This window comes from Macaca nemestrina, chromosome 12 (assembly GCF_043159975.1).
Source record: "Macaca nemestrina isolate mMacNem1 chromosome 12, mMacNem.hap1, whole genome shotgun sequence".
NCBI classification, from domain to species: Eukaryota; Metazoa; Chordata; class Mammalia; order Primates; family Cercopithecidae; genus Macaca; species Macaca nemestrina.
In genome coordinates, this window is record NC_092136.1 from 32322510 (window position 1) to 32347390 (window position 24881).

Here is a 24881-nt window from a genome sequence, read left to right on the forward strand (position 1 = left end):
TCCTGGGGTCAAGCGATCTTTCCACCTTAGCCTCTTGAGTAGCTGGGACTACAGGCATGCACCACCTATCTGGCTATATGTAGTTATTTATTTTCAGTCTTATGTAACTACAGTCTAGTAGCTGACTCTCATTATATATCTTTGTGTACATGTGCAGTAAGGTGTTACTAGAAGTGGAATTCAGAATCAGACATTTATATTAAACGTTAATCAGTTTCTTTTTTTTTCTGAGACGGAGTCTTGCTCTGTTACCCAGGCTGGAGTGGGGTGCAGTGGCCTGATCTTGGCTCGCTGCAACCTCTGCGGTCCGGCTTCAAGCAATTCTCCTGTCTCAGCCTCCCGAGTAGCTGGGACTACAGGTGTGTGCCACCACTCCCTGCTAATTTTTGTATTTTTAGTAGACACAGGATTTCTCCATATTGGTAGGGCTGGTCTCGAACTCCTGAGCTCAGGTGATCCACCCGCCGCAGCCTTCCAAAGTGCTGGGATTTCAGGCGTGAGCCACCGCACCTGGCCACATTGATAAGTTTCTACTTGCCCTTGCTAACAATATGAGAATATTTTTTGCTGCTTACCCTCACCAGTGCAATTTAATTACAAGATGTTAGATCTCTGTTTTCTGGTTTATATTTGCATTTCTTTTTTTCTTTCTTTTTTTTTTTTTTTTTGTGAGACAGAGTCTCACTCTGTCACCCAGGCTGGAGTGCAGTGGCGCCATCTTGGCTCAGTACAAGCTCCGCCTCCCAGGTTCACGCCATTCTCTTGCCTCAGCCTCCTAAGTAGCTTGGGACTACAGGCGCCCGCCACCACACCCGGCTAATTTTTTGTATTTTTTAGTGGAGACAGGGTTTCACCGTGTTAGCCAGGATAGTCTCGTTTTCCTGACCTAGTGATCCGCCTGCCTCAGCCTCCCTCAGTGCTGGGATTATAGGCATGAGCCACCGTGCCCGGCCAATATTTGCATTTCTTTTGAGTCTTTAAAAAGTTAATTATAAACTGTTCATATGCTTTGCCCATTTTTTGTTTTAATTTTTAAGTTTTTATTTAAAAAAATTTTTGACATAGAGTCTCGCCCTGTCACCCAGGTTGGAGTGTAGTGGTACGATCATGGCTCAACCTCCAGGGCTCAGGTGATGATACTCCCACTTCAGCCTCCCAAGTAGGTGGGACCATAGGCGCATGCCTCCATGCCCCACTAATTCTTTGTATGTTTTGTAGAGATGAGGTTTCGCCATATGGCCGAGGTTAGTCTCAAACTCCTGGGCTCAAGCAATCCTCCTGCCCACTCCCAACCCCAAAGTGCTGAGATTGCAGGTGTGAGCCTCTGCATCCGGCTGCATTTTCTTTTTGAACCACTGGTGGTTAATTGATTGTGCTTTAATTTAGTATTTTTGTCATGTGTTGGAGGTTTTTTTATGTTTGTCTTTTTTATTTTGGTACTTTTCTCATGTGCAAATTTTAACTTACCATGTAAATTTACTCTTTAAAGACTTTTTTTTTTTTTTTTTTTTTTTTTTTTAAAGACAGGGTCTGGGCTCTGTCACCCAGGCCCGAGTGCAGTGGCCGCAATCTCAGTTCACTGCAACTTCTCCCTCCCAGGCTCAAGCGATCCTCCCACCTCAGCTTCCCAAGTACGTGGGACTACAGGTGTGTGGCACACGCCTGGCTATTTTTTGTATTTGGGTAGAGACGGGGTTCTGCTGTGTTGCCCAGGCTGGTCCAGAAGAACTCCTGAGCTCAAGGAATCCTCCTGCTTCGGCCTCCCAAAAGGCTTCTGAAGAGCTTTTCCTATGCAAAAATACATTTCACCATATTCTGCTCTAGTTCTGTCTTGTGTTTCTGTTTTTAACATTTAAGTCTTTGATCTCTGAAGTTTATTTTGGCAGAAAGAGTAAAGTAGAAATTCAACTTTATTTTGATAAAATTGAATTCACAGTTATTCTAACAGATGACTATATAGTTATTCTGAAACCATGTATTGAATAATTCACCGTTCTAATTTGAAAATGCCACCTTTATTATTTGCTGATTTTCCATTTGCTGTTCTTTCTGAGCCTGTAGTTTCATGTATGGGTAGAGCCAGTAGTCCCTTATAAACTTTTCCAGCTTTAGTTCCTTGAGCAAGCTATTCATAAAGTTCTTATATGTTAGGAAAGCATCTTTATTTTAATTTTGAATTACAGTAGTCAACATGTCTTTTTTTAAAATAAGTGAATGCTTACCAGTGGTACAAGCTAATTTATTCTAAAGAAAAGAGTTTATTTCTCCTAGGTAATTAAAAAAATCTGAATAGATGACTTTTTAAAAACTTTTCCAAACTGGTGTTTTGACTGAATTGTTCCATGAAATACTAATTCCACTAAAAAAAAATGGGGGGGAGTGTCGGGGAAAAGTGATAGGGGCAATGCTTCCTTCTTTATGCTTGGATATTATCAATATGTATTGCCATTTATAGATGTCAGGATGTCCTAGAAAAAAGGCAAAACAAAACGTTATATAAATTAACTTTTTTTTTTTTGAGACATAGTCTGGCTGCTGTCACCCAGGCTGGAGTGCAGTGGCGCGATCTCAGTTAACTGCAAGCTCCGCCTCCTGGGTTCACGCCATTCTCCTGCCTCAGCCTCCTGAGTAGCTGGGACTACAGGGGCCTGCCACCATGGCTGGCTAATTTTTTGTGTTTTTAGTAGCGACGGGGTTTCACCATGTTAGCCAGGACAGTCTCGATCTCCTGACCTTGTGATCTTCCTGCCTCGGCCTCCCAAAGTGCTGTGTGGCTCTGTCACCTAGACTGGAGTGCAGTGGCACTGCAACTCATGGTACCCTCTGCCTCCTGGATTCAAGCAATTCTTGTGCCTCAGCCTTCCAGGTAGCAGGGATTACAGGCACACACCACCATGCCCAGCTAATTTTTCTGTTTTTAGTAGAGACGGGGTTTCACCGTATCGGCCAGGCTGATCTTGAACTCCTGGCCTCAAGTGATCTATCTGCCTGCCTTGGCCTCCCAAAGTGCTGGGATTGTAGGCATGAGCCACCACACCTGGCCTGTATAAATTAACATTTATCTGGCTTATTTGAGCATCCCTTTTTGTGGTACACAGTAGTATTCTGAACAACAATTTGAGAAGTAATACTTTTATTTTTGCTTCAAGTGCTGGCTACTATTTTAGGCATTTTTTAAAATTAAATTTCTATAATAAAAGTAAAACTATTTTACCAAAGGATTTGGGGAATACTGAAAGAAAAGGGAGAAAAAAATCAGCCTCTAATTCTACTACTCATCTTCCAAGGATGACCGACTGCAGATTTCTTTTATAGTTTTCATTGTGTTGTATATACAATTGTGAATTGTGTTTTTAATTGTGTTTTTAAAATTTCTTTACATCAAAATAAGATTTCCATGTCATTTCACACGTTTTCTTTGTGGTGCAGGATGAATGCTTTAACAGCAGTGTTTCTCAAAGTTGGTCCAGGAACCCCAAGGGTTCCTAAGGACTCTCAGAGGATCTGTGAGTTCAACCTGTCTCATAATAAATCTAAGACATTATTTGCCCTTTTTCATTCCTAATCTCTCACGGGGATACAGTGGAATTTTTCAGTATCTTTATGATCTGACAGGGCAGCAGTTTGAATGCAGAAGCAGATGTAAAAATCCAGCTCCCTTTTAAAAAGTCAAACATTGAATGGATTTATAAATATGTAAAAAGTGACATTCTTATTACTGAATTTTAAGTTATTTTTTATAAAGAAAAAACATGTAAAAAGTTGTATTTGTAAATCAATTGATATTTAAATTTGTTTTAATTTCTAATATGGTAAATATTGATAAAACCCACATAAAAGCTCTTTGTGGTTCTTAATTTTTAAGAGTGTAGAGGGGTCCTGAGACCATAAAGTTTGAGAACTGCTGTTTTATAGTATTTAATACAAAAATAAGTTTATTTGAATAAAAAAATTTGATCACTTGGTTTTATTATCTTCATGCAAGTTACTTCTGATTACAAATACAATCGTCCCTCAGTATCTGTGGGGGATTGTTGCCAGGACAACCACTTAGATACCAGAGTCCGTGTATGCTTGTGTCTCTTATATAAAATAATGTATTTTCATATAGCTTACATATGTCCTCCCAAATACTTAAATCATCTCTAGATTATTTATAATAATGTCATATAATACAAATATCATTTAAATAGTTGTTATACTGTGTTGTTTAGGAAATAATGATAAAAAGGCTGTACATGTTTAGTATAGACACTGCTGTCTTTTTATTTTTTCCTCTGAGTATTTTCAGTCCACCCTTGGTTGAATCTAAGGATGTGGAACCCACAGATAAGGAAGGACGATTGTACACAGAGGTTCTAGAAAACACACTTTTCTTTTATAAGAGGATATTTTTATGCTTTGTAATGTGACATTGCATCTGAGGACTTTATTGTTCATGAATTAAGTTAGGCATGAGATTTTTAAAACAGTAACTTTAGTTCACTGTTGTTTTTTTTCCCCAGGCAGCTGAGTATGTCCCAGAGAAGGTGAAGAAAGCGGAAAAGAAATTAGAAGAGAATCCATATGACCTTGATGCTTGGAGCATTCTCATTCGAGAGGCACAGGTTTAGTGATATAGGATTACATTTCCTTCTCTATGGGTCCAATCACACTACTTGGTTCTGCAGTGAATAATATTTTCATAATCCTAACATTGTAAATGCTGTTTATTGGTTTTCAATTTTAGAATCAACCTATAGACAAAGCACGGAAGACTTATGAACGCCTTGTTGCCCAGTTCCCCAGTTCTGGCAGATTCTGGAAACTGTACATTGAAGCAGAGGTTACTATTTTATTTTATTTTTTCTTAATATCAGCATCTGATGGGAATTGCAGCATACACTGTAGTGATAGAAAACAAATTAGGAACATAGCTAATTAGGACAAGGAGGATTTAAATGTGTCTTACTTTTATTTTGTAAAATAGGTATAAAGGAGTAATTAAAATGAATTTTTGAAATTTGGGTCTTTTACAAGCTGATGATTGTTGCATTTTGGAGTTGCAACAACATTAAAACAGTTTCAATGGTATTGGAGTGCTTTAGCCTTTTATTTACTTGTCATGTGTCAATTTATTGCCTCCTGTGTCATTTATTTAGAACTCATTTTTCTTTTTATTCCTACTTACAAACTAATATGGATGAGAGTATATGAAAATATAGAAATGTTAACTTAGTTTTTCATAGAGTATTTTGAGTGTCTGGTGAAATGCAACATTTTAAGGGAATAATTACTTCACATTTTAATTTTGTGAAAATGCATGGTTTATCAATGTAAGCACTTCAATAATTTAACGATTTTTCTGTAAGATAGTTTATATTATGCAAGAATAAGCTAATGTGATTCAAACCTATTTAATCCTATTTAATCTTAATTTTACCCAATGATACTTTGTTTTTTTTTTCTTGCTTTTTATATCTTGAAATTTGAACCCAGGCATATATATTTTAAAGAGTAAGGACCCCATTCATGATTATGGTTAGGAGGAAAATGTTAATTTTTGAAGACTGGAATTAGTAGTAAAAATGATAATAAAAGTTTTAATGTGTCAATAACAGTTGGCACCAAGTAATCATTTTCAGGTTATTAATAGAAATTAATGGGATGGAAGGGGTAAGATGTAAATAACTGATATTCACATTAAGCTGAAAATTATATGCATTTCTTTTTGTAACTTATAATACGCAGTACTCTTAATATTAATTTTGTGATACAGATTCTCAGCATAATCAAGTACACTGCAGCCTCAACATAACATTTTCTGCTGTACCTGAGATTTGATAATATTTAGGTCTGTTTTGGACCTATTCAAAGGGCTTTGGTCATCAGCAGTACTGAATATACTTCAGCACAACACAGTGTCATCTGTGATGTGTCCTCAGAATGGACCCAACCAGTAGCAGGTTTAAATAGAGGCTACAGTGTACTCATTGTATTTGTGCTATAGTTTAGATTGCATTACTTGGTTGGGAGGGAAATTACTGGATAATAGCAGGAACATTGTGTGTGTTTTATTTTTGTGTGTGTGGTTGTGTATGTGGTTTGTGTGTTTGTGTGTTTGTATGTATGAGAGAGATTGTGCCTTATGTGGAGTCTGGTAGTTTTGGCCCGTGACCATATCCTTAAAGTTTCCTCACCTATCCTCTGGGACCATTTCTTTCCTTAATATATTTAAATCACCAAAGTAGGTTGGCACGAAACAGGTGAGGCCTGTCTGAAATACGCTGAAGCCTGTGCTGCTTTGTATTAACTCATTAACAAGGAACCTGGATCACCTGCACCTGGTCTGCATTCTAGTCTGGCTTTACAAACACATTAGACTTAAATTCAAACACACCAGAAATGAACATAATTGATATATAATTGTTTTTGTATAATGAAGTAGAACTTTCTGAGTTTTTGAAATTTCCTTGTTTCTCAATTATTCAGGCATTATTCATGCATTTTATTATAGCATAAGTTAAACTGAAATAGGCAGTTAGATACTCCATTCTGTAACTCTGAACACAATGGGTTTGTTTCTGCAATTTCGTAGCTGTAAGTTACAAACTGCATCCTAAAAAAAGCTTCAGGAAGACCAGATGTTATTCCAAGGGACTAAAAGTTGTCTACATAACAGGCTCAATTCATACAATGAAATGAAGAGCTGCTAGCAGTTGCCTGATTTATGTAGTTCGTACTATTTGCAGTTACTTCACACACGCACAAACATACACGCACAAATAGGTATATATAATGTATTAAAAACAAATGGTAAATAATATATATGTATTTTTTAAAAATTTATATTTTTGGTTTAGAAATTAAGGTTTTAAATTGAATACTGGTTTTAGAAATGCATATTCTGAGCTGTGTTTTTCTCTTTCCTGGTTTGCTCTTTATTTTTTATATTCACATTTTATATTTTTGTTTAGCCTATGAGAGGCTAAAGTTTTCTTTTGATCATATCACTCAATGTGGCCATTAATATTTCTGGAGAAGACACATAACTTATTTATAATACTTTTTAAAAATCCAAAGTGATAATAAGAATGTTTTTACGTTGAAAGTAATACTTAAGTGTTTACATAACATTCTGTATGCACTCAAGAAAATAAAGTTTTGTTAATACATTTGTTGTAACTCAGTATTTCATGGTGGGAAAATTGTAATGTTCATTTCTTTATATTCAGCTAAACCAACTTGTGTGACTCCAAATACATTTTTTTAATAGAAAATGCATACATCTTTAGTAACAGAAGATTTGCTTCCCCAGAGAAACTCCTTGCAAATCCTATTAAAGTACAAAATGTCAAAGGAAAAAAATATTAAACTTTTTAAAACAATTTGAAACATCAGTTGGAAATGAGAGCATATTAATTACTTAGAAAAAAAGTTGATGATGCTACTATATGAGCCAGTGGCTCATAACTGAGAGTTGAGCAGTATCTATTTAGCTATGTAAAATTTGGATTTAAAATGTCATCCTTAATTTGTCACATGCTTTCATTTTTTTTGCTGTAGCATGGAAATTGTTGCAGGTAAAATTCTCTTGCTCTAGTGAACGGCATTTAGGACAAAATTCTGTGTATTCTTAATATATAATTTCAAAAACTAGGCCAAATTACTTTGGTGTTATATATAATACATAGGAGATAACATTTTGCCTCCACTCCCTGAAATGTATTGTTCTACTCTTTACTCCAAAACTGTTATGTCACATGATTTAACAATATTATTTATTATAAGATGAGCAAGTCATTAATTGTATGACTGTTCTTAAAGTGATAGTTATCAAGTATAAAGTTTAAATATCAGTATGATATGAAACTACTTTTGTGACTTATTAGTTTTAAATAAAGGAAACATTTAAATATGTCTCCAGCTATTTGATCAGATAAGGATATCTTAAATGCAGTTTAGTATATTTTTGGATTTAATAAATGAGAGATTTTAAACACTTGAGTTAAGTGGAATGCCCCAGTCAGAGCCTCAGTGCTCTTTAAAGAACTACTTTTTACAATGATCAAAAAGGTCACTAAATAATCACAAAATTGAGAAAATCTACATAATTTTGACATATTCTTTTAAATTGTTCTCCCCTACCCAGCCTGTGGTTTCTGTAGCTTTTCATGTAATTAGGTGATGAGTGACAACATGTAAGCTACAATATCTTATTGTTAGAGAAGTAATTTGTTTTGAATCGGGCCACATTCATAAGGAATTTTTTTACTGAAGGATGTTTTTTATTGGTGGCTGAAGGAGAAATGAAGAAGGTAATGCTGCTGGTAATAGCAACAATGTATCTTGCTGTCTGTGAAAGCTGTATTTCTTTAATAAAAGCATATAGAGAATTGATTGTTTTTTTTATTTAAAATTTTTACAAAAGATGAATTCTTTTCTCTATACTTGGTTTTTCCTTCCTTATAAATAATGGGTTGTGTAGCATACATTTCAATTTTTCAAAATGACCTTTCTTCTTGGAAAATGGAAGTGAACTCAGGATGCAACATGAGTGACCTAAATTGAAATAAACTTTTCCACTGTTGATACTGTTTTAATACCTTTACATAGCAGTTCAAATTACTGTATTATAATGTTTTCTTTCTGTTGAGCAATGTGATTTTAAAATGCAGATACAGTTACTGCATTATATAGATTATGGTGATTTCTATACTTCAGCTTGCAGCCTTTTTACAAAAAAAAAAATCTGTACTCTTTTCTTATAGATCTACACTTTTCCTGTTTGTAATAAATGTTGGTCCATGTCTGTGTGATTATTCAGATTTTTACTTTAAAAACTCAATATGCTTTTTTATCTAGTTTCTTAGATGCATATATAAATGTAGAATAGAGATGTAAAAGAAAAAAGTACTTGTAAACCCAGAACTGAGTGATGATAATCTGAAAGTGCTTTGAATAAAGTACTGTTTGATAAGCAAAGGAAATATTTGCATGTTGACTATGATAAGTAGCAAACTATTTTAGGTTTTATTGAATTATCTGATTCTATCCCTTTTCCCTATCCATTATTATAACAGAGATGTTTAGGTGCTGTCACTTCTACTAACATGGTCTATACATTTTTTCCCTTGGGACTTTTTTCTCAGCCAAAGCAACTATTTGCAAAAGGATGTAGTCACTTAGATAACGACATTTCTTTAAATAAAACCTTATATTTTCTAATCTTTATAATTTCTAGATAATTTATTCTCATGTGAAATGTAGCCATTTATTTTCAAGCAAAATCTTGTTCTAATCAACCTGATTGTCTATATATTTCTCAGCTTTATAAAGCAAAACTAATCTCTACAGTCATTAGTAAACATATTGAAAATATATGGTCATTTTCTTTACCCTGCAAAGACTCTTATGTTTTAAACCCAGCCTTTTTATATTCTATTCTTTGGTGTAATGAGTCATGATATATTCTGAAATTGTGGAAAAAGGTTTATGATAAAAAGTGCATATACATTCTAAAATTAGTGGTGAAACAAAAAGGACTATTGGATCATACAATTTGAAGTTTTTGGGGGAGGTAGTAATGTTTTACCTAAATTTCCTGGACATTCATGGAATAACATAATAACATATAATACCTAATACTTAGTTGTTAAAATTATTGGGTATTATAGTCGTTAGGATCATAGGGGATAATTTTGGATCAAAACTATCCCTATCCCAAAAGGTATTAAAGATATGCTGCAACATAGCATCCATGAATCAACACAAACATGTAAGCCCTTCATAATATCACAGAGCTAGAAACCTCCATATTTGGAAATAAAACTAATTCTAACACATGAGACTTTTTACAGTGTTGAGCATTTTTGGTTATAACTTGAGTTCAGAGGAATCAGGTGGCAACCGACTTTCCTTTATAAAACAAAAAGGACCAGTTTAAGTCAAAAGCTCAAATATTTTCTAATGGATTGTCTTTGTATTTTCTTTAATGCATCAGCTTTGAAACAGCTATTCCTTTGAAATGACTCTGGTTCAAGGCAGTTCCAGGAAATGAAGATGTCTAAAATATTACCAGTGACATCTGTAAAAAGCTGCACCTCCAAATAAATGTGGACAATGCATTTATTAGTTGTAACTAATTTATTAAACTTTCAGTTTTATTACTTTAATTTTACTGAATTTTTAAACTTTTAATTTTATTATTAAACTGGTTTGCTCCTAGCAACTTGGTAGCAGAAAACAAATAGTTGGTTTGTATAATGGCATAATAGGTTGAAGTCTGTATCTAGATTTTTTTCCCCCACATATCAGAATCCACAGCAGTTTAAACAAAAATTGTGAATATTTGCTTTGAATACAACTTCTTGAGAAACTCAGCTGCTTTTCTAAGCCTCAGGAAAGCATAATGTGGGTAAGTTTTACCATTTTGTATGCTAGACCTCCAAAGAAAAATTTTCTATTTGCAAGTGTTAATTAAGCAATAGTTCTAAAGACAAGTTGACATCAGTGATAGGATTCAAATGTAGTTTTGAAATAGTACATTGAACTGTAGTAAGGGTCAAAGATAACAAAATCCCAAAGCTGTTTTTAATCTTTTTAAAACTAAATCTAAATACTTCTGTTCATGTGACAGAACATGTTCAATTACAGCCTTTTATTTAAATGCAGCACTTCAGCTCTAGCATGTACTGTTGACATTTTAAGTCTTCCTTTGTCCCAAGATTCATATTCTGCAACTTTTCATACTGGATTTGAAGAAAAAAGAAGGTTGGCCATTTTGTTATGATGGTTTTCTTGGAAATTTTTTCATTCACCAGACTATGACTACTGCACATGTTACATACTTAAAGTTGAAGTGGGCGTAATGTTTTAAGTCATAAATTTTTAAAGCTGGAACATGAATTAGTTTAGCTCCCTCATTTTATATGTGAGTAAAATAAGACATTGTTATCCCTGGAGCCAAAGTTTACAAACTTCACTGCTTTAGAATCACTTGGAAAGCTTTTAAAGCATACAAGCTTCCCAGTTAGCATACCAGCACTGCTGACTCAAGCTCTAGAGGATGGACATACAGTATCTGTTTCTGGCAGCTGGTTTTGGGAATTGAAGCTTTGCAGGGCAGTAATTGAATCTTACTGCTGTTAGTAAATTTTGTAGTTTGCAGAATATTCCCTATACTTGCCTGGACAATAAAATGATTAGTCTCCTGGCTTGCTTTTTGTATATTATCAATCAAGTGATCTTTGAAGCATCTACTATGTGCTTAGTATACTGTGACTGTTAGATTCACAGTCAGGGTTAGTGTTATGCTGTTTTAACTGTAACCGTTTTTTTTAACTAACTGAATTTATTCCTGGGTTTGAAAACCGATTTTCTGGTTACATAAACTTTTTTTAACAAGACAGTCACATGAATGTCAAACTAAGAATCTGATAACCTTTAAGGACACATCTGTGCTGAAGAGTGTGGCTTAAAAGAATTAACTGCAGCTAACTTGTACCCTCTGTAGAGTTTGAACAAGAATGCCACATCTTGGTATTTATTTTTGGTTTGTTTAGCTAACATCCTTTTCTTTCAGTGCAACTTGAGTGTTGTACTGGTACTTCTCATTCTTCTAGGTGGTGGGGAATGGGATGTTTTCTCACAAATAACCAGTTATTTCTAACTTACTATAGTCAGGTTCAGTCCATTTCTGAGTTTTTCACTAGAAAGATCTGTAGTGTTTCTCAACCATTTTAAACTCATATCCTTATAAAAAATGAAAACTCAAATGCTTCCTTAATGGCTTTCGACAGTTTTAAAATCAAATTTGATGACTAAAAAGTACACCAGTGGTAATTTTAGAATGGTCTTTTCAGCTGTAATTAAGAATTTAAGTACTAATGAAATTTAGAATTACATTAGACTAAATTTTATAAAACTTAAATGTCCAAAATGGCAACACTACTCAGTATTATGGAAGTGCAGTGTCATTGGAGGGAAGATTGTCAGCAAAATAACTTTGTTTCCTGTGTTTGTACATTTCTTTTAGTTCCCTCATCCACCATTTCCTTTGGTTTTGGCTATCGTGTATGAAGATAATTTTTGAAGGTTTTGTGCTTCCTGTATTCAGGGTATGGTATTGGGTATTAGGTGAAAAAATGCTTAAAACATTCATTATTTAGGTTATCAGAGTTGAAAATCCAATCACGAGAGATCACATGGTTTAATCTGCTTTGTATTGGTTGAATAACAAGAGCATTGCTTTTAGTGGTTACAAACTGACAGTCATTTAAGCAATTTTTGTAATCCATTTGTAACTTTATTTTGAAACTACTTTGAACTTACAAAAAAGTTGCAAGAACAATGCAGAGAACTCCCATATATATTTTACACTGCTTTTTAACATCTTGACATAAGTGCTTTACTGAATCTTTATTTTTTTCCGAACTATAGGAGATTGCATTGCATATATTATGAACTTTAATACTTTGATGTATTTCCTAATAACAAAGATTCTTATACATACACACAGTTGAGTGATGAAATTCAGGAAATTTAGCATTAGTAGAATAATCTGCAGTATGTGTTCTACTTTTGTTATGGTAATACTCTTAAATTTCTTCTGATTCATTATCTAATCCAAGGCCATTATGTAATTGTCATTCCTCTTAGTCTCCTTCAGTGTGGAACAGCCCCTCAGCCTTAATTTGTGTTTTTGTTTTGTTTTTGAGATCGAGTCTTGCTCTGTCACCCAGGCTTGAGTGCAGTGGCGTGATCTCAGCTCACTACAACCTCAGCCTCCCAAGTAGCTGGGACAAGTGTGCTCCACACCCAACTAATATTTGTATTTTTAGTAGAGATGGGGTTTCACCATTTTGGCCAGGCTGGTCTCATTCCTGACCTCAGGCCTTCCAAAGTGCTGGGTTACAGGCGTAAGCCACTGCACTCAGCCCTCGGCCTTAATTTGAATTTGTTTGATGCTTCATCATTAGATTTAGGTTATAGGTTTTAGCTGAAAAGCCACCAAAATGGCCATGTGTGTTTAGTGTATCTCATCCGGAGGCGTAGTAATGTTCATTTGTCCCATATTGGTGATGTCAGTTTTCATGATGTGGCTCAGGTGTTGACCAGCTTGTCCACTGTGTAGTTATCATTATTGCTTTGATAATTAATAGAAAAAATAATGGGGAGATAATTTGAGACTAAATATTGTATTCTCATCTAACAACTATCCACTCCATTTAAACTCGATTGATTCTTGGTTGAATCAGTGATACTTTTCCATGGAATTATCTGGTGTTTTTCAATATGTTTATTGAGTGGAAACAGATATTCTATTCATAACTCAAACTTTATTGTGTTTGAAAACCATTGGAAAGTCCTAGCTTTCACCTCCCCACCATGATTTTTTTCATTTAAGAAGCTTACTAGTGAGTATAGTTAGTAAAGATAATGTTTAGGATTTTGTCAAATATAAAATAAATCATTTACTGTAAATGATGCCTGTCAATTCTGTCATAAATCATATGGGGAAGAAAACTTAAAAATTGCTACTTCAAGCATTAGGTTATATATATTATATATCTGTTATCTATATATAAACTGTATGATATAGGAAATTGATACCTATACTGATTTACTTGACCAAATGGCAAATTATTTCAAATAAGAATTTAGGTATTTTAAAAATAATGCCATCTTTCACTTTGTAAACAAATTAGTGAGTCAAAAAGATCATCTAGACAAATACTTGATTATGTTTGCAAATGCTACATTATTTAACTTGTTAAAAGTTTTCAGTTGTGAGCAACACAAATGATGAAATTCTCAGCACTTTAAAGGAAATAGTTTCTATTAGCAATTAAAAATGTCAGATTGCTCATCCATGGGAATATTTGCTAAAAAGGTAACTTGTTCCTTTGTAAATTTGAATTTCCTGAGTTCACAGAATAGTTAGGAGATTAGCATTTAAATAACAGGCATTCCAAGTCAAAGTAACTTTGAAAAAAAGAATTTAATCTGTTTGGGCGCAGTTGTTCATGCCTGTAATCCTAGCATTTGGGAGGCCAAGGTGGGCATGGATTGCTTGAGCCCCAGGAGTTTGAGACCAGCCTGGGCAACATAGTAACACCCTGTCTCTAAAATACTTTTTTTTTTTCCTTCAAAAACACAAAAAATTATTATTTAAGTTCAGTTTTTTATTATGGGGGTAGGGAACTACTCTGCCCTGTGCCTCAACTGCAGGGTCAGAATTTTTCTTAATGTGTTACTGTAACAGTGGTCTGATCATATTTAGTAGTATGGGAAAGGTATGTTTAAAAATGTCTTCATTTATTTAAAGAAATGCAATGCAGTGCAAGGAATTTGCAGGTAACTATAAGGGATATATGTAGGAATAGGAATGAAAGAACTTGAAGTCTGGGGACCCTAGGATATTCTGCTTGCAGCTTCCTTATTACTAGGACCTTAGCCAAGCAATTTAATCTTTTTTCTTTCCAACTTTTTATTATAAAAATTTTCAAACAAATTTGAAAGAATAATATATAGTCAATACCTGTACACCTCTGCATAGGCTTAATGATGCTTTATATTTCTCTGCTTATATAAAGAGAATAGTACCCTATAAAACCACAATATCATTGTCACACTTAAAAGGAACAATAATGTTCAAATCTATGTTAATACTCAGTTCATGCTTAGATTTTTCCTCCATATGTGATTCTAGTCACTAGCCATTATACTAACTGACCTAAGAAATCTAAAATATAGTATAGTTGTGGAAATAGCTATTAATACATAGTAGGTTTATAACTGACTTTTGTTTTTCTTTGCTCAGGAGTTTTTTGCATTCTTCATTATTTGTCTCAGTATTAGATCTAATAGTATTTTGGTGGGTATTTGAAAAAATGGATTATGTATAGCTACTCACAACCACATATAATTGCTTCAGTAGAATTTCAACAAACCTTTTAGAAGATTTTATGGTACAGTAACTTCTGTGTAGCCAGGTTATCCTTTGTATAAAATCTTATCTCTAAAATTCTAGTTGCTATTGTTCTCCATACTTCCATAGTTTTTAAATTTTTAGCTGTAGATACTTGGGTTTAATTTCAGAGAGTACAAAGGAATCTTGTACACAAAAGGGGCAAATCTTTGTAATTTTGGACTTTTAAGAAATTTATAAGAGCAAGTATTTTCTTTCCTCTTTGAGACAGGGTCTCACTCTGTTGCCCAGGCTGGAGTGCAGTAACGTAATCATGGCCTACTGCAACCTTGACCTGCACAGGCTCAGATGATCCTCCCACCTCAGCCTCCAGAGTAACTGGGAATACAGGTGCACACCACCACACGCGGCTAATTTTCATGGTGTTTTGTGGCTGTTTTGTTGTTGTTTTGGGTAGAGACAAAAATACAAAATTTTGTATTTTTTTGTTTTGCCATGTTGCCCAGGCTGGTCTTGAACTCCTGGACTCAAACAAAGAACATATATTCTTTACCACTTTGAATATTTTTTTTACATTCCACATTATAGAGAGAGCAGTAACTTTTACATCTGTTTCTGGGTTAGCAATTAGGAGTGTTATTAGAATGGCATTTACTTAAATCAAGGCTAAAACTAAGGATTTAGGTAGAGTATATTAGCCTTTCAATACCTGCTTATTAAACAGTTGTTTTCATACTTTTCAAAGATGTGTAGAAGTTTTGTAAATTAAGTTTTCTGATAGGATAAACTATATTCCCTATGATCTGTTATTTATCTATTTTTTGAGACAGAGTCTCACTCTTGCCCAGGCTGGAGTGCAGTGGCGCAATGTTGGCTCACCACAGCCTCTGCTTCCTGCGTTCAAGTGATTCTCCTGGCTCAGCCTCCCGAGTAGCTGGTATTACAGGCACCCATCACCGCACCTGGCTAATTTTTGTATCTGTAGTAGAGACAGGCTTTAACCATGTTGGCCAGGCTAGTCTTGAACTCCTGACCTCAGATGATCCACCCGCCTAGACCTCCCAAAATGCTGGGATTACAAGCATGAGCCACCATGCCCAGCTTGATCTGAAAGGAGATTTTTACTAATTGAGATTATGAAATTTTATGAAAAATAAAAATGAAAAAGTCAGAGGGGCACGATATCTAGCTCTCTATTTAAAAATACTAAAAGGAACTTGACTTTTCTAGTTAATGGGAAAAATCTGATTTATTGAAACTAAATCTTTATTTCCAGTGATTTGTAATTTGTGGTGCATCAGGCTTAGAGATTCAAGATAAACTTTTTGAGCACATCTCCAGGCTATGTCATTGAAAACTCGAGTATCTTCGTGTAGCTACCTGATACTCCTCAGTTGATTGTAGGTAAACCACTATGATGTTGCATCAGAATTTGTATTATTTACCTATAAAACAGTTTGCAATTCTAAGCATCCCACAATTGAAGTGTTTTGGAATTTTACTTTAGTGTATTCAATTAAGCTTATAAGATACTTTTATGTGTAAGATGAAAAGTTTTACAGGCTGCAGTTTGACATTTTTAGGAGACTGTGCAAACTAAAAATGCAGAATTGCGTTGTTAGCAAACCTTCTTGGAACGTAATTTTGTATGTGGAGGACTAGTCCTTAAAAGTTCCCTGGAATTGTGGACTTTTAGTAGAATGAAATTTACTGATGCCTACTGACGTATTTGCCTGGGTCATAGTCAAGTAAAATTGTCCAAAGTATTAACACCTTTTTTTCAGTAGTGCAGTTGGCTGTTGAATTCAGAGATTCTCAAAAAAAGTAATCCGGTAGTAATTTTGCAGACCCCCCACCATCTGTATATTATTTATAAGTTTTTATATGGATATAGTGAAAAAGTAGGCTGGGCTTGGTGGCTCATGCCTGTAATCCCAGCACTTTGGGAGGCTGAGACGGGTGGATCACTCAAGGTCAGGAGTTCAAGATCAGCCTGCCCATCCTGGTGACACGCCATCTCTACTGAAAATACAAAAATTAGCCAGGTGTGGTGGCATGCACCTGTAATCCCAGCTACTTGGGAGGCTGAGGCAGGAGAATCACTTGAGCCCTGGAGGCGGAGGTTCAGTGAGCCTAGATCATGGCACTGCACTCTAGCCTGGGCAACAGAGTTAGACTCTGTCTCAAAAAAAAAAAGAAGTAATGAAAATGTCTTTTTTCAGGTTCTTCCATCCACGTTATTTTTCAGGGAAGATGGGGACAGTATCTTCCTAAATTGCTTCTAAAATTTATTAACTTTTCCAGTATCTGTTGAGTAAATGCATGCCAGACACTGCATGGGAAGGTGGGGGATGGTGAGTCAAGGAAACCTCGAAGAACAGGACTTGTGAACTGAGGCCTGAAGTATGTGTATGAGTTAAGCAGAGAATACCTGGCAAAGAGAACTGCCAGTGCAGAGGCCTTAAAAAAGGAAAGAGAAAACATGCTTTATTTGACGAGTTGAAACAATTTTAGCTTGATGATTTTTAATTTTTTACATTTTAGAAATAGATGAATGCTTGTTTTTTTTTTTTTTAATTTTTAAGCTGAATTTTGCTTCTAGTCATTCCCAGTATATTAAAGCAGATGACTTACATGCATGTTTTCTTTGTTATAGATATATATGAGCTTAATGGTCATTAGCTCATCTAGAATTGCAGCTAAGCAATAAGGGAGAATAATTGGAGAATAAGCATGAACATCTGAAATAATTGCTAGATTAATAAGTTGGCTGTAATTTTGCTCTAGGAAGAACTTAAGTTGAGATATTTATAATTCTGGGCCCTTATTTTACTCAAATGCCTACATAAATTTCTAAGTTAAATGACTGGAAACTTCCTGTTCAATTCTCAAAAGAAAAAAATTACATGTTGATTTATAAATTCTTTTGGTTTCTTTTTATTTTTAGTTTCTATTTGAGTATTGAGAAACTAATACAATTAAGAAGCCATAAAATTTTCCCTTTAACAGTCTTCATAGCGATTGAGGAAAATACGACAGTACTTGGCCAGAGTTTTCACTTTTTGAGGGGGAAAAGCATTTCCTAAGATAAAAAATTGGTTATTTTCTATACTAGGTAAAACCTGAGAAGTTGCATGAGTTTGATTCCTAGAAATGTTTTTACCATGAGTAAAATTTGTTTTTACTAAATGGGAATCCACATTGTCAGCGTCTAGCTTATCCAATGACACACAGTTTCTAAATTGACTTATTTTGTACAGAAAAAAGATTGCTTATTTTATATGAATTTTTTAAATGAAAAAACGTAGGAAAGTTTTCCCCCCTTTTGGATAAATATTTAAGTTAATTTGCATGTGTTTACTAAAAGGGATAATTTTACCAAAGGGACAAATATTTAATAACCAAGATTAAGAGATACTACTTATTTTACTGATCCTAGTATCAAGGTTTGAAACTTAGTTTTAAACAGAATCCTGTAAAATGTTTTGATGTCTTCTGGATACTTTTGGAATACCTAAAGACTGGCTAAAATTGAGAAAAGCAAAAGCACAAGAACAGTAGTTTCCAAACATCTCTCAAAACCCAAAAACATCATGCCATTGCACTCCAACCTGGGGGACAGAGCAAGACTCTGTCTCAGAAAAAGAAAACAAAACCCAAAAACGTTGGCAGATCATGTCAGTTTCTAAATTTTCTTTCCTAATTTTATTGATTTGTAAAATCCAAGAATTAGGGAGAATTGCATACCTAGGTGATATGTAATAATGTGTTTATGTAATAGTAGTAACATTTTTTAAAAGACATGAAATAAAATGTTTATAGCTGTTAAGAATAAAGGAGGATTATAATGGAACTTTGATGAACTGAATTAGAGTTCTGATAGAATTTTTTAAATTGATGAATTTTAAATGAATTTATATCTGTATTCTTAGTAATTATGCGAAAAGCCTAACATTTGTATGTTTAAGAATCTGGTTTTTTTTTAGTACCTTCAGGTAGGCTGATTTAATAATTAGTAGAAAATTATTGAATGCTAGGATACCCACAAGTATAACATTTTGTGCATAATATCTGCATGATAGATAATCCACATATTAATAGTAAAGTCTCTTCTCTAGTCACACTGGCCTCCTTGATGTTCCTTAAATTTATTTCAGACATATTCCTCCCTTAGGGGTTTTGTCTATATTCGCTCTTTTATCTGTTCTAAAGATATTTTTCCAGATGGCTGCTTTGCTAGCTGCTTTGCTTTCTTCAAATCTACAAAAATGTTTTCTCCTGTGACCACTCTGTTTAAAATTGCCACTCCTATCCTCCACAGAACTCCTTATCCTTTACCGAGTTTTCCTTTTCCCCTATAACACTCATCACCTAAAGTACTGAATAATTTACTTATAGTTCGTCTCTCTTGTATGTTGCTATATTCCAAGAAGCTACAATAATGCTTGGCATACAGTGGCACTATGAATACTTGTTGAATTAAAAATCCACAGTGGAAATAATTGTATTTTACAAGTTGAATTTCTAAAAATTAAGAGTTATGATTTCAGTTTATAGCAAGATGTATTTTCACGAGTATAAAATTGTGATCGGCTGATACCTTTACCATGACAGGTTAGAAAAATGTCTTTATTTTTAGAACACTAAAAGAAACTGTCCTTTTGAATTGTCTAATACCCCTAAATATTTAAGTATTTCAGAGTAAACTGCTTTCACATTATTTAGAATTATGTTGATGTATAACATAAGAGAAAGATTTACACTTTTTTTTTTTTTTTTTGGAGTCAAGGTCTTACTCTGTCACCCAGGCTGGAGTGCGGTGGCTTGAACTCAGCTCACTGTAACCTGTAACCTCCACTGCCTGGGCTCAAGTGTTCCTCCCACTTCAGCCTCCCGAGTAGCCGAGACCACAGTTGTAGGCCACTATACCTGATTAATTATAGAGACAAAGTCTCATGTTGCCCAGCCTAGTATTGAATTCTTGGGCTCAAGCAATCCTCTCACCTCAGCCTCCCAAAGTGTTGGGATTACAGGCATGAGCCACTGTGCCTGACCAGATTTTTACCAGATCTGGCTTCTTTAATAGATTACTTTTGGAATTTAGTGCTTCAGTGAACATTGGATTTTAGAGTTTATAGTTACTTTTCAAGGTAGTTTGCACACAATTTTTTTCTAATCTTTTTGAAAGCTTGATACTAATAAAATTTTATGAAGGAGACTAGCCAGTAATATGATGAGTTAGGTTACTCAGATTAGCGCTCTCACTGAAAACAGCTAAGGCTGCTAGATAGAATTTTAAGAACATCTTAACTAACATTGGACTTACAGCCCTGTAAGGAATTACCAGGTGAAAGCCTAATGGAGTGGGGAGGGATAAAAAAGGAACATGAGGAGATAAGCAGAATGCCTAAACTGTTTTGGCCCTGAAAGCAACTGCCAAACTGGGAAGACCTCTTGAGCTTCAGTTTTGAACACTTCCAGGACCTCAGGCAGCAAAAATCAAAACCCAAGGCCTGCCCAGGGTACAGTGTCCAATGGGATAGCCTTTCCCCTTAAACTGTGTGCTTTAAAAGCTACACTCAGGATGACAGTGATCTAGAAGTAAATCTATGCCACCTTCCTACCTGTAAGGGACTGAGAAAAGTTGCTTCCGTCTGAGTAGAGCAGAATGGGGGGATCCTGAGATGTTCCTTATGTGGATTTGTGTAAATAAACATCATCTGAGAATGATTCAGAAAAACTGAAGCCATGTATGAAGACTCAGCCTGAATTAATGAATTAATGTCCCTAATAGGTGGTAATAGTTTATTCATACCCTTTCTGGAGGAATGCACCTTCTTTCTAGGCCTCGAAGAGTTTCCAGAAATAATCTTTGAAGGGAAAGGAGCAGATCAGTTGTTAAAAATAAGCATATAAGGAAACCACATATATCAGAAACAGACCTGCAAAGGCTTCAGAAACTATAATTAAATAAGATTAGTTTAATAATAGGTGAAGAGAATTGGAGAACTGAAGGAATCCAGAATGGAGCTTAAAGAGCCAATTAGATGGAAAATATGAAAGATGTCTGAGACACAAAGGATAGCGTGAAAATGTGTCTACGTGAAGTTCTAGAAGTAGAGGAAGGACATGGGGCAGAAGCATGATTTGAAGAGAGAAATACTGAGAGTTTGCCAGACTGATTGAAGGCTTCAACAGATTCAAGATGCTCATTGAATCCCAAGCAGTAATTTTAAAAATCCACAACTAGACACATGAGGATGAAACTACAGAAAACTAAAGATTTTTTTCTTAAATCACATAAATGGTTAGAAACAAAAAGATAAATGACCTTCAAAGAATGGCAGTAAGGTTGGTAACTTCACAGCAACAAGGGAAACCAGAAGACTGGAATTGACTCTTCAGGTTGCTGAAAGAAAATAGCTGTCAACTTGAAAGTTCCGTACCCAGGGTCATGTTAATAAAATAACATTGTGAAAGTTACACATGCATTTTTGAACATGTCCAATTGTAGGTATAACTTAAATATATATATTAAATTCAAAGCTCATTTATTAAGTATCCAGGTTTCTCTTCATATTTACTTCCTAGCCTAAAGTCACTCTGTTCCAGTGAAAGTTTTCCTAAGTGAAAGGACTCATTGGAATTGGAATTGGTATGTTTTTAGCTTCACTTTTTTCAGGGCAAAAATGATTATGAGTTTTATTTTATGTTTATTATAAGCAGAACTATAAATCTCACTTGATTGGTTTAGTGCCACAAGTTTATAGTTTGGGCATTAAACAAGTAGTTTCTTAAATGCTGAATTTCAGTTAAATTTTTATCCAAATATATCACTTCAATTTCAATTTTATTGTTAAATGTTTATAAAACCCTTGACTTGGTTGGAAATGAGTATTTTTAATGATCTTGAGTTATGCCAGTGTCAGATTCCATTAATTAGTATTCATTTTTTAGGTTTGAAAATTAACTAAATGAACTAAATTTTTATGATAGTGCCTCTGGACTTTATCAGTTTGTGTTAAGGTTGATAGTTCTTTTTTTTTTAATGCTTTAATTATACTATGTGTTTAGAGACTGCAAAGGTAATCCTTTTCCTTAAAAAATGTTAAATAGTTTAAACAATATTATACATCTAATTTCTGTATGCATAATGCATTTTATGTTTTATTTGTACATGTTTTTAAAATTTTAACAGTTTGGGGGTTTTTGGAATGTTTTGAGAATTGATAAAAATACAGATATATGTTTAAGTGTAAAAACTCAAAAGTTACATGTCACCTAGACATTCCATATATATGTGTGTTCATATATGTATACACATATGTGTATGTGTATATATATATTAAAATAAGGTTCAAATATGAGAAGATAACAAAAGGAACCTACAGTGAAAAGTCACCTACCCCTGTTCTTGAGGCACCAGTTCCCCTCAGAGACAATGTTCATAATCTAGAGATGTTTAATGCACATACATTCATGTGTTCTGTCCTTTTACATTAATAAATATATATTACATTTTGTTTTACACCTTTTTTTATTGCTTAAGAAAGTAAGTTTTGGAAATCTTTTTCTCTACAAGTACATGATATTCTATATTTCTTTTAACTTGTCCCCTACTGAAGGACATTTAAGTTTTTTCCTCGTCTTATGTTATCACAGACGGTTATCCAGTAATTGTATACATATCATTTCCATTTGTGTAAATATTATTGTAGATTAAATTCCTAGAAATTTAATTGCTGGATCAAAGAGTATATAGGGTTTATTCGAATTTTCTATTTCCTAATGTTCTTCCACAGAGGTCGTCATAGTTTTAAATCCCATTGATAATCCTGTAAAGGGCCCATTTTCCTAAATCCTCTTTACACAATATTTTATACTCTTAATTTTTGCCAGTACTTATAGGTAAAAAATGGTCATCTCGATGTGATTTTCATTTGCATTTCTCTTATGAATGAGATTGAGCATATTTTCATTTTTAAGAGCCCTTTGGATTTCTTTTTCTGAGAACTAATCTCTCTAGTCTGTTTTTCTGGGGTTTTTTTTGTCTTTATAAGAGCACATTAGGGAAGTTAAGGAAACTTTTAATGTTAGCACAATTTCCTATTTAGAAGTTGAAATAATTTTGATTAAACATTTAAATAATGTTATATTTATTGCTTTACCTGTTTTTCTCATTGTCAGAATGGAAGGAATGATAAATAAGTTCTGAGATAAAAGAACATACTTTGTTGTTTTGATGTTCTTACTGACCTGTTTTTACATACTTTTCTTTTTTTTTTTTTGAGACAGGATCTCACTATGTTGTCCAGGCTGGAGTGCAGTGGTGTGATCACGGCTCAGTGCAGCCTCCACCTCCTAGGCTCCAGCAATCCTCCAACCTCAGCCCCTCAAGTAGCTGGGACTACAGGTGCACACCACCATGCCCAACTAATTTTTGTATTTTTTTGTAGAGACAGGGTCTTGCTTTGTGCCTAGGCTAGTCTTGAACTCCTGGATTCAATCTAACCACCAGCCTTGGCCTCCCAAAGTGCTAGGATTACAGGCTTGAGCCACCATGCTCGGCCTATATTTTTCTTTCAAATGTGTGTTTTGTGCTTAAGTATTTCTTTTGTTGGCCAAACCTCTTATTTCCCATTTAAATTAAGTCTTAATATTTGCAAATTATTTTTTCATCTTTTTAAGCTTTTTATATTGCATCTCAACATTAGACATGAGGAGACTCACATACTCATATAATGAAAATAGTTTTGTATATATATATTTTTTTTTTTCCTGAAACTGATTTGCCTGTGAAATAGTTGTGAAGAAAACTCATGATTCACATTACAGATTTTCTTGAGCTATTCAATAAGCTCATGTATATAGAAAATAATAAGGCCATGTATATAGAGACATCAAAATCATGAAGGCTTCTTTCAACAATCAGAGATCCTTTTGAAGTGAGTTTATATATTAAGGATTATATTTTATTAACAGTAAACATTTCAAAACCAGTTTTCTTTCCCATTGGTGAACTAATTAAATACTTTGTAGAATTTGGTTTTCAACATGCACACTTTGCCATCCAACAATGTATCTCAATTGTAATTTGAAAGCTAATCCATAGATTATTTTATATCTTGTTTCTGTGCATTTTGCAGTAGGATGATGGGATATGGGGAGAACAGAAAGTCTTTTGTGCCTGTTCTCCTTTCCTTTCTCAGGTTTACATATTGATTGGGAAAGGGCTGCCAGGAGCTCAGTTTCTTTGAGAAACAGCATTAGGATACTTTTTTGTTGTTGTTTTAATTTTATTTCTTTATTTCTTACATGTCACAGCTTTCGATAATCTGATATCTCTACTGACCTGTTATAGTAGTCATGGACAAAATTAGACCTGTATGGTAGAATCAACTAGAAAGAATGGCCATATGTATTTATTAGATTTGGGGAGCCTTCCACTGCACACTTCATTTGCTGGTGAAAGTATCACCACCTTAACCCACAGCTTGCCGTTCAGGTTTTTTTCCCTTCAACTTTCTTTCCATTTTAATGACAGCACCATAAGGGCCTGTTCTTACAGCAGGAATATCAATATAATTTTCATTTCATTCTTGTCTACTAAAGCCTTCATGGCAGCTTTCCATATAGTATTTGAACTTAATTCTTTACCTTTGGTGGCATCACTTTGGAAAATATCACAAATATATTTAGAGGAAGTAAAATGAAATACAAACATTTCAAACTATATAAATAAAATGCCAGAGAAAATAGGGTATGTTTTCGTTAAGCCTTTAAATGTGGCCATATTTGGAGAAATGCACTCAGGAATTCATAAAGTTAGGAAAAAGTTTTAAAATCTAATAGGTTATTTTATAAAATAATTTTATAAATGTTCTGGATATAAGTATATAGCTTGAAGCCTTTAGAATAGAGCCAAAATTTCAATTTTGAAACATGCCCATTAGAAAAAAGAAATTCATCT

At 34.3% G+C, this 24881-nt stretch overlaps 1 protein-coding gene across 1 annotated transcript in view; it reads left to right on the forward strand.

Moving 5' to 3' along the window:
• Nucleotides 1-24881, forward strand: part of LOC105471524 (cleavage stimulation factor subunit 3) — a 77675-nt gene that overhangs the window by 15991 nt on the left and 36803 nt on the right. The window contains exons 2-3 of the mRNA XM_011724019.2: nt 4506-4607; nt 4730-4825. Coding sequence (XP_011722321.1) covers nt 4506-4607; nt 4730-4825 — 198 coding nt within the window. The remainder of the gene's footprint in view (nt 1-4505; nt 4608-4729; nt 4826-24881) is intronic.